This window comes from Engystomops pustulosus, chromosome 10 (assembly GCF_040894005.1).
Source record: "Engystomops pustulosus chromosome 10, aEngPut4.maternal, whole genome shotgun sequence".
Classification (NCBI taxonomy): Eukaryota; Metazoa; Chordata; class Amphibia; order Anura; family Leptodactylidae; genus Engystomops; species Engystomops pustulosus.
The window spans coordinates 25,535,699-25,547,363 of NC_092420.1; the positions used below are offsets into that span (position 1 = coordinate 25,535,699).

The following is an 11,665-nucleotide window of genomic DNA, read 5'->3' on the forward strand; positions in this document are numbered from 1 at the left end:
GGTTAATGTACCCTAGGGAGTCTGAAAAATAGTAAAAATAAAAACAGTAAAAAAAAAATTATAATAAAAAAACCTAAAATTTCAAATCACCCCCCTTTCCCTAGAACTTACATAAATATAAATAAACAGTAAAAATCATAAACACATCAGGTATCGACGCGTCCGAAAATGCCCGATCTATCAAAATATGATAACGGTTTTTCAATGCGTTTAACCCCGTAACGGAAAATAGCGCAAAAAGTCGAAAATGGTACTTTTTTGCCATTTTGAAAAATATATATATATAAAAAAAAAAAATCTATAAAAAAGTGATCAAAAGGTCTTACAGTCCTAAAAATGATATCATTGAAAATATTATCAAATTTCGCAAAAAAATGACACCACCCACAGCTCCGTACACCAAAGTATAAAAAAGTTATTAGCGCCAGAAGTTGGCAAAATCAAAAAAATAATTTTTGTACAGGAGGTTTTAATTTTTGTAAATGTATGAAAACATTATAAAACCTATACAAATTTGGTATCCCCTTAATCATACCGACCCAAAGAATAAAGGAGACATGTCATTTGGGGCGCTCAGTGAAAGACGTAATATCCAAGCCCACAAGAAAATGGCGCAAATGCTTTTTTTCACCATTTTCACTTCATTTGGAATTTTTTCCTGCTTCCAAGTACATGGCATGGAATATTCAATACCATTACTATGAAGTGCAATTTGTTACGCAGAAAACAAGCCGTCACACAGCTCTTTACGTGTAAAAATAAAAAAGTTATAGATTTTTGAAGGTGGGGAGTGAAAAATGGACATGAAAAAACAGAAAAGGGCTCGGTCCTTAACCGGTTAAAAGATATTTTTTTAATTTGGTTTTATCTGCAGTTTTCAAGCATGACGTTAACTGTAGCTCCCAGAACAACAAGATGAGCTCTCGCAGCCTCTAAGCTTGACTTATCTCAGGCACATATGACTCTTCTCTTCTCATTTTCACATTCATTTTGTGCGAGATTTTTCACAGGCAAGTATAGGAGTGAAATTTCACATAAACATGGAGACATTTCCTACCCACCTGAGGGGGTTGGGAGTTTGATGGGGTAAAAACCTGGTAAGGGGTTAATTTAAGTAGTTTTTGCAGCTTTAAAATGACTTATACATGTCCATGTACCTAAAGAGATTATGGCCCATAATTTAGGGAATATAATAATGTTCAGCTTATATGGGACGCAGACTGAAGCCGTCCTCATCAGTCATGGATAATACGGTGGCTTCGGGCTACAATTCCTTAGGAGAGACCGAACACTTGTGGTTTTATGTAAGAAAATCTGACAACTAAGGCCCGCCCCCAGTGCTCACCGATTTGCATATGCATAAAAAGATGATTGTCTCTACATTCATATAGGAGCAGCAGTATCACTAGTTTGGCATTTTCGACCTTAAAGGCGATTTTTAAAATCTCATCTACTCGGTGAGTACTTTATTACGCTGTGGATTTTCCAGCGTGCCTGTTTACCCTCCGTCTGCAGCTCATACTAAGCTATGTACTGTAGTCATTTATTTTATTTGCATGTGTTTGAGTTGTAGCTGTTGCAGTTGGCTCACTACACTGTGTGCATAGCTTTAGGAGAGGCTGGAACAACACCGAAAATAAAAACTACCGCTCCGACATCCCCCGTAATTTATGTCCAGCTGCAACATTTATTTAAAGGTAAAATAAAAACTCTTTCACCCATAAGGTGATCGGGGGGGTGCAAGCTTGCATTTCTTGGAGGGTACGAGATGATTCTTGGTAGGTTTCGATATACTTTCTCTGCCAACAACGTACAAAGGAAAGTTAAGTAACGGGGTCCAAGATATAATTTTTAATGTAATTTAGTTACCATTTGAGTAGTTTATATATTATGAGAAGATTTGCTTCCATTATTAATATAAGTAGATTGTGCGTAATTCCAGGCTATGAAGCCTGCACCAAAAAAATTGATACGTTATCGTTGGCAATGCAGGACCACAACGGTAGCCAAGAACTTCATCTTCCTTCCATGATATTGTCAGACGGTGACCGCAGTCCACTTTCCCTTTATCTTGCAGTGTAGTTGAGGGGTAGCACAATGCAGAAACTTTCCTTTTCAGTTTATACCTTTGGGTGTCGCCAAAGACACTCAACATGCTCCCCCATAGCGCGGCTGTACAGTACACTACATGCTCCCCCATAGCGCGGCTGTACAGTACACTACATGCTCCCCCATAGCGCGGCTGTACAGTACACTACATGCTCCCCCATAGCGCGGCTGTACAGTACACTACATGCTCCCCCATAGCGCGGCTGTACAGTACACTACATGCTCCCCCATAGCGCGGCTGTACAGTACACTACATGCTCCCCCATAGCGCGGCTGTACAGTACACTACATGCTCCCCCATAGCGCGGCTGTACAGTACACTACATGCTCCCCCATAGCGCGGCTGTACAGTACACTACATGCTCCCCCATAGCGCGGCTGTACAGTACACTACATGCTCCCCCATAGCGCGGCTGTACAGTACACTACATGCTCCCCCATAGCGCGGCTGTACAGTGCACTACATGCTCCCCCATAGCGCGGCTGTACAGTACACTACATGCTCCCCCCATAGCGCGGCTGTACAGTGCACTACATGCTCCCCCATAGCGCGGCTGTACAGTGCACTACATGCTCCCCCATAGCGCGGCTGTACAGTACACTACATGCTCCCCCATAGCGCGGCTGTACAGTACACTACATGCTCCCCCATAGCGCGGCTGTACAGTACACTACATGCTCCCCCATAGCGCGGCTGTACAGTACACTACATGCTCCCCCATAGCGCGGCTGTACAGTACACTACATGCTCCCCCATAGCGCGGCTGTACAGTACACTACATGCTCCCCCATAGCGCGGCTGTACAGTACACTACATGCTCCCCCATAGCGCGGCTGTACAGTACACTACATGCTCCCCCATAGCGCGGCTGTACAGTACACTACATGCTCCCCCATAGCGCGGCTGTACAGTACACTACATGCTCCCCCATAGCGCGGCTGTACAGTACACTACATGCTCCCCCATAGCGCGGCTGTACAGTACACTACATGCTCCCCCATAGCGCGGCTGTACAGGGCACTACATGCTCCCCCATAGCGCGGCTGTACAGTACACTACATGCTCCCCCATAGCGCGGCTGTACAGTACACTACATGCTCCCCCATAGCGCGGCTGTACAGTACACTACATGCTCCCCCCATAGCGCGGCTGTACAGTGCACTACATGCTCCCCCATAGCGCGGCTGTACAGTACACTACATGCTCCCCCATAGCGCGGCTGTACAGTACACTACATGCTCCCCCATAGCGCGGCTGTACAGTACACTACATGCTTCCCCATAGCACGGCTGTACAGTAAACTACATGCAAAACATGACATTGGTTTTCTTCTAGGAATGAGGGTTGACCTCATTCATTCAGTAGCCCCTATAAATGCAGGTCTCATTTATTTAAAGGAGGAGATATCTGACTAGAAGTGCATATGCCTTTAAGACACAAAATAGGAAGAAATTCTACATCCAAGAAACAAACAAAAGCTATAAACAAACCGTCACTTCCAGTCATCCCCCTGCCGCTATGGATCGCTAATAATCATAAGAAAGGGAGACCCTTATACTCGCCAATGACGTATCCACCGTGTCATGTGCAATCCCTCTATTCATTCAGTATGGGACTGATGGATATAGCCCAGTGCATTACTTGACTATCTCTGGGAGTCCTATGGAAGTGAATGGAATGGCTGTAATTGTGCTACCATCCACTTCATTCTTTTGGATACGAGAGAGAAGGATGTAGCTAGCATATCCCTTTAATCTATGATAGGTAGAAGAGAAATCTACCATCAAAATCATGATAAACCAGGGACACTTACTTATAGATTCAGGCACCGTGACTGTGGTGATCTTATATTTGTTATACATGTCCTCCTACCTTCTAAAAATCAACTTTTAAAATTATGCTTATGAGCCAGAAGGGCTCTGGGGGCGTTAACAAAGCCGCTCCATGCTGTAACTTCGCTGGCTGTTACACTGTGCAAGCAAACCTACCACTGTGTGAGATTACAGCAGGCAGAGGGAGGGGGAAATGTTGAGGGGGCAACAGTATAACAGCCTGTTAAGCGAGAGCACGGAGGGGTTCTGGTAACTCCCCCAGAGCTCCTCTGGCGTATTAGAATAATTTTAAAAGTTGATTTTTAGAAAGGAGGAGGCCATGGATAACACATATAAGAAGATCACAGCAGTCACGGTGCCTGGATCTATGAGTAAGTGTCCCTGGTTTAGCATGATGGTAGATTTCATTTAAATCTCAGATAAACTCGAACGGGTGTTTACAGCTAAAATTGATTAAATAAGAATTCGATTAAAAAAAAAAAAAAAATCCTTCCCCTATTCTGAATCAAGACCCCCAAAAATTCTAACATTTTAATTTCAATTCGGGTAACTAGGGAGGCGCAGGCTTTCTGGCATCACCTTCTGTGGTCGTTTCTTTTCTAAGTCTCTGCTCACTTGTTAGACTGGATCCGTGTGTGAAAGCAGCCTCATGATAACAATTTGCTTCCTTAAAGGAGGAAAAAAAAGTCAAGAAGAAAAAGAATACAAAAAAGAAGCTTTCACCTAACAACACAAATAATCTTTGTCAGGAAAGCAGTTCTCCCGAAGCCACAAAGCTGGAATCCCTGGACACTAGTCTAACAGACCACGAGTACACGGCCGGCGTCAGCACGTTTGGTGTAGCCCAAGTAAACCGAGGGTCTCAGCCTATGGCCCCCGGGGTGTTCCTCACACAAAGGAGACCGTCTGTGTCTTCCCAAAATAACTCAGCCGACAAAGGTAAACCTACATGTGGAGTGTATGCTGGACTTGTGTCAGTAGTGTCGCAACGATTAGATTGGCTTGAAGCGCAACACAAGTGAGGCTCTTCCTCTGGTCCCAGTGGTTGGTAGGAATACAGATTGAATCTGGAAAAATCTGATTTATTTCAGTTTTAAGACCCAACATATATATTCACCTGTGTTGCATTCCAAGTTTCATCTACAGCACAAGGTTATTTTGTGCAACGCTACATTTCCAGACTTTTTTCGTAGGCGGAGTTAAGGAAAGAGTCAAGTTTTGAACTTCTATCTGACCCCTGTGGTCGAGTTTTTATTTATAGAGGATCTATAGTGGATTGGTTCCCTTCACCCCCCTGTACTGTTTACTGGTTTTAGAGTTTTCTTGTTCCCTTTTTCATGTAGACACCCAAAACCCTGCTCATAGTAGCCGGATACTATGTGCAGTCAGGAAATGCCCTATATAAATCCTATGGCTCAAGGGACATGACTCTGGCAGTCACACTGTAGCGGTGGGGATGTATTCAGTTTGGTCTTTTACATTGGGCTGTACCCGAATAGGACTTCACTCCACGAAATTCCTGGGGAATAAGATTACTAAAGGGGTATTTCCATTGTCTCTCTGACAAGTCTTATGACCACATTGCTTATACTTACACATCAGCGTGCGGTAGGATATCACCATGCGGTCATGTCACTATACCAAGAACGACACTTGCCTTAATTCAACTTAATGTCATATTAGATGAAAATGAATCATTTTCGGGCAGAAATCTAATTTTTATGGGGGTGTCCAAAAACTCCTCCTGCCACAGAGATTGAAGGAATAAGAGCGCTTGAATATCACATACCTGATAAGGTGACACTAGGGTGGTCTGACAAGGAATTGTGTTGTCCAGATGTGTATAGGCCAAATCAATCACAGGACCATCTAATCTGTATAGGGGGGGGGGCTTGTGCCATTGAGTTGGATAAGGAACGGGGAGAACGAATTTAACTGATGATCCTGTTCTCCTTGGAGAGAGACACTACTACAGGCGGTCCCCTACTTAAGAACACTCGACTTACATACAACCCATGGTTACAAACGGACCACTGGATATTGGTAATTAATTGTACATTAGTCCCAGGCTACATTAAACAGCTGTAACAGTTATCACCGGTGTCTGTAATGAAGCTTTAGTGTTAATCCTGGTTCTAGTGACAACCCAACATTTTTAAAATCCAATTGTCACAGAGACCAAAAAAGTTCTGGCTGGGATTACAATGATAAAATATACAGTTCTGACTTACATACAAACTCAACTTAAGAACAAACCTACAGACCCTATCTTGTATGTAACCCGGGGACTGCCTGTACAGTAGAGGTGGAATATAATAGAATAAAAGATGTCACATCAGCTAACCTGGATATAGGTCGGCTCATGACACTCTAGGCCTGTAGATCAGACATCAAGTTCAGCGCACACACATTTTACAGATATTAAACATCTCCCTAAAACGAATAAACCTTCATCAGTGAGAGAAAAAAAAATCAAGATCATCCTATCACAAATAAAACCATATAATAAATCTTGTCCTTGGATTGTAAGGTCCAGGTATGAAGCACACAGCTGCTTCCAGGAATCCTGCACAAAGTCCTTGAACCGGACTGTGATCCCTTCGATGGATCAGATGCCTGATTACAGGCCGTTCCCAGAAGTCTCATTACACCAAATGTCAACATTAAATACTTTGATTGGAGGATCTTAAAGCATTGACACCAGTAATGAAGTCAGACGTGGACATGGAAGATGACAGAGATACAACTTGACATAACCCAGTAATGTAGTAACTCGGCCTTTGATTCCTAGGCAGCCTCTAACATTCCTCCATGGATCCCTGCCCGACCAAACAAGCAGCTAATCGTTAGTTACACTTCAGTTACTAGAGGAGACTGCAGCCAAGGCACGAGCGGGTTACGCACAGGAGTACGAACGGGCAGAATAAATAAACGCCAGCGTGTTCATTTCAGATGTGCAATAGAATCTACAAACTGATATATTTAATTTTTACATAATGAACAGTCAAAAAATAAAATAAACCCTCTAAAAAACAGATAATAAGTATTTTCACATCTGAGTGACCTCGTGGCAACATTTACACACACATTATATTTGCCATGACTGAATGAAGACGCATCATGGACAGGGTCTAGCTGTGAGGTCACCACCATATAGTGTACTGCATGTAGAAATTTTATAAAATAGTCACAAAAAAAACACCAAGTGAAAAAAAAGTGAGGGCTGTTAAACCATCTTGTCCCGTATAAATATAGGATCATGTAAGCGCAAATAATTTCGAATTATGTCATATCCCCAATGATCCTTAGGCTACATTCACACTAACGTATGGGGGACGTATATACGGCCGATATACGTCCCCCATAGGCAGCAATGGGCGCACGGCACCCTACGGGGACCTGTCCTATTTTTTACCCGTAATACGGCGCCATGCGCCATAGGTTGCTATGGAGAGGGGCGGGGGTGAGCTGCGCTCACCTCCTCCTCCTCTCCCCGTACACTGCCGTTGCCCACTACGGTACGGTACGGGCGGGCAACAGCAGTGTGAATATAGCCTGAGACCATTCCCTCTAGCGATTGAGTTTCTGCTGTCATAAAGCAAGATACATTGTTATGCTACTTGAATAACATTAGGGGTTGTCCTAGGACAACCTATTAAACCATAATAGAAATTTTTACTAGGAATGGATGAGAGTGAATAACTTGGCTATTTCTACACCTTCTGTGCAGAGCACAACAGTAGAAAATGTAGCAGGGACAAAGAGGGTTTAGATTTGATGGCAGTTTCCTACAAGCCCCACCATGCCTTGCATGGTGCTCCTTCCTTCTACCGCAACTATGATTACTTTGTGCCGTCTTCTTCAATCTCACCGCTTGTATTGTATATACAATAGTCTTACATACAGTGAACCTCAGATCCAGGCTGCTCTTACTCTATCAATATAAAGAAGGGGTATGGTATAGGCTGTGTAGATAGATTTTATGTGCCCATAAAATATAGGGTATTATCCATTGACACAGTAATCTGCTGTGCTAAAGTCAGTTTACACCTGTATTTGGGTTTTCTGTTACAACCTCTCTTAAAAAATATCACAATGGAAGCTACAAACCGAATGCAGACATGACCGTAGCCTCATCTCCACAGAGGCTCATTCCTAATAGAAATACCCTGTGTTCTTTATAGATGAAATCTAAGTCTAAGGACAGCACCTAATCTTCTTGTATCTGAGCATACGGTGTAGCACTATGCCAGGACAGATCCAGCTAACTGAGCATGCCTGACCTGATCATCCTCACTGCATGGATGTGCAGAGCTATGAGGGTTAAAAGGGAACCTGCCATTTAAATGAACCCACCCAAAATATATATTTTATTTAAAAAGCATCACCCTTATCCTTAAATGGTTCCTTACCATGACTGAAATAATAATTTAAAAAAATCAGTTTGTAAATTTATATGCAACTCAACTGATATTGATGGAGTCTTCGATATTAAATTTTACTTGCATTGCCCTGCCTCCTTGTTACTGATTGACAGGTCTCGCTGCTAGGACATGCTTCTGCATGGAACTAGCACGTACGGACCATCTGCTAATATTCAACTACAGACATATACAGCTCTGTTTACTTATTATTAGGCGTAGAGAAAGCTGTGACAAATGTTATACACAGCATCTTCCTGGAACATTGAAAGAGCTTTCTTGAGCACTTAACAGGTGATGTCATCTAAGGTCCTTTACCCAGTAACATTAACATCTATCCCATGTATGTATCAGATCGCATGAAATCACAGCAGCCTCCATGAAGGATGGGAAGAAGTAGAAATCCATTGAGGCATCTTGTGATTTCATGTGATCAGATACATACATGAGGTAGATGTTAATGTTACTGGGCAAAGGACCTTAGATGACATCACCTATCACCTGTTCCCATGACATGAAGACATGGGGAGGAGTACATGGGAGGGGCAGGACACATCCCTCTAATGCGAGGGAACATAAGATAAAGTTGATTTTATGGGGATGTAAGGGAAACAGTTTTGAGCTAAAAGCCAGGAATAAGTCAGTTACTAGGGCTCTATGGGAACCTGTCACTGCCTGCAAATGTGAAAATGTGGTGACAAGTTCCCTTTAACAGCAGGGGGCACCAGTCAGAGCTTGTTCACCTATATCTGGTGATTCACTTAGTAAAATAATTAACTTTATTAAATGGAACTAATAAATGAGAACTTGCATTTGTGGAAAGCCCCTTCTAAATTATTCTAGATTTTATTTTATTTTTTTACCATTGCTACCATCACATACAAACCTTCATGGCTTCACTTACCAGTGCAGGGCGTTCTTCCCTTATAATACTGTCATTATTATTCTGAATGGTTGATAAAGATGCTTATTTCATTCTTATTAAGTACAAGTTATACGAACACGGTAGTGGTTGCCACTAACGCAGACTATGGCTGACCAGCCGCTTGTAGTCCAATGATTTCCTGCGGTCTGGCTACAGACAGGCTGCATGCAGTAAAGGGGTATTCCAGTCACAACAAGTTAGCCCCTTATCCACAGCACCTGGAGCCCCTTAGGCTCATTTGCATAATGTATAAAGCTTTTTTTCCTAAAAACAAGGTTATAAGGAGCTTAAAAAAGAGGGGATCCTGCCAGAGGGGGCACACACCAGTATGTCAGTGTGCTTGGTTTACAGTCCTTCATCGTGGTGGTAGATGTCCTTTAAGTAGTATATGAAAGTCGTCTGCAATAATAAAGAGCTAGCCTGGTAACATTCTACACAAACCAAATCATGTGCAGGCTATGGGCAGACATGTAGGTCGCCAACATACCCCCCAGTGTAAGTTAGCCAGGAGTACTTGGGCCTTTTACCACAGATAAGCTGCCGCAGGCACCAGACAACGGGCCTGGAAGAACAACGCCGCTCTCTGTGTAGCTGGAAAGAAGGTCGACCCCTAATTTCTAAACTGTAGTAACCAAACCCAACCTATTAGCAAAGCAGAGATGTTCTTCCTGTCATCTCTTCATGCAGATTCCTACGATGGAAATGTTATGCCCTCCCCCTCCCCAATGATCTGATATCCTATGGATACAGCAGGCCAAGAATAAAGTGGAAACCTTATCTAAGAATAGATTCAGGATCCATTTAGTGTGCATTTTATGGAAAAAGATGGGAAGTAAAGCAGCCAGAAGTTAAAAAAAAAGATTTGGCTGACATCTTAAAGCTGCTGTCCTATCCATCCTATTGATCCTAGTCACTTTCATTATGATACTTCCCAGTCCATATGAGTGGTGGTAGATTGGGAAGTATCAGGATGTAAGGGGAACAGGAAGGCGAGTGACTGCTGATCCTGATGAAAAGTCCTCCAAAATGTTCATAGGGCACAGTCCTACTAACGTTACCTTCAGTAGGTTCTCAAATGCACTGCAGAACCAGAACCACCATTCAAATCTATATAAACCACATATAGTTTCCTTGTTCTGATCTGGTTTTATCATTGCAGGTAAACAACGTACAAAAAAAGGCATGGCAACAGCTAAACAGAGGCTTGGGAAGATCCTGAAAATCCACCGGAACGGAAAACTTCTCCTTTAGTGTCTCTCGCACAGACAAGACTTTCTCCTCGTGGCTCATGGACTCGTGAGCCGACACTAAACCTTGGACTCTGGAAGGACTGCGAAAAATGTGCTCGGAGGAACCCAACCCCCCGCTCTACCTTCTACCTTCCTGCCACCACTTTAGTAATTCTTTTTAACTTCCAGCAGTTGGCGTGTACAGAATACTGCTCATATTTTGTAATAATAATATTGTCCTTTCTCAAATTGCTGAGAGTGACTAGTTTGCAGGAAAGAAGAAAACGAAAAAAAAAAGAGATATATATATATATAGGATCATTCCAGTCTTAGGAAGGAACTCGCTAAATACCCGGTCAGTGAGAGGAACACAAAGTCATTGCATCCATGTGGCACAAGATGGCGGCTGCATCACCCATAAGTCATCGCAGGCTTAGTGTCATCCGGAGGCATCGCTGTACAGAGCTATAGTCAGTGCGATTAGATTTCTGTTCATCAGAGCCCCAAACTATCAAAGCATTAACCCTAATTTATACCTTGAAAAGGTTTCATTTATTTGCTTTTTTTTTTTTTATCCTTGGCGCGTTGATATATCCAAACCCATGGATGGGTTTTACTTACCTGTACATCCATACGGCACTGTATAATGTCCTGCTGCTGTGTATGTATGTATACAGCAGGCAGCATGGAAGTGTATGTAAATATATAACCACATCTGTACATACATGTTCCTATATAAGGACCAAATTTTAATCCGAATTCTTTAAAAAGTTGTATTTTATTCATGGAAACAGCGCCACTCTGGTTGTGTCTGGTATTGCGGCCTCCTTCATAAGCTCAGGGAGATGCTACAATGCTTAAAAAAAAAAAAAGAACAGCCTATGGAGAATGGTGGCGCTGTGGAAATAAAAAAAATCTGCACTTGTAGGTACAAAATCCACATTACTATGTGCTAATCATGGACACCCCTACCTAAAACCCTGTGTCTGGGTTATGGATAGCTTTTTAAGAAAGAAATCCTGAATATTAAGGAAAAATTGTTGACCAAAATGATGAAATATTGTAGTGTCAAGAGTCTGGTGCTGGGCATCAGTAACTGCAGAGGTTTATGAACTCGATAAACGATATAAAGGTCAAGGGACGACCTC

General features: G+C 42.6%; 1 protein-coding gene across 7 annotated transcripts in view; it reads left to right on the forward strand.

Annotated features, from left to right (window-relative positions):
• PHF2 (PHD finger protein 2) overlaps window positions 1–11,453 on the forward strand; it is a 166,501-nt gene extending 155,048 nt beyond the window's left edge. For 3 of the 7 annotated variants that reach the window (XM_072127434.1, XM_072127436.1, XM_072127435.1), the window contains 2 exons: window positions 4,617–4,881; window positions 10,448–11,453. In XM_072127434.1, the coding sequence (XP_071983535.1) occupies window positions 4,617–4,881; window positions 10,448–10,539 (357 nt within the window). In that variant the 3' untranslated portion in view covers window positions 10,540–11,453. Of the gene's footprint in view, window positions 1–4,616; window positions 4,882–10,447 lie in introns of those variants that run through there. The other 4 variants (XM_072127437.1, XM_072127438.1, XM_072127439.1 and 1 more) reach the window with 2 other exon arrangements.
• Window positions 11,454–11,665: the final 212 nt, after the last annotated feature.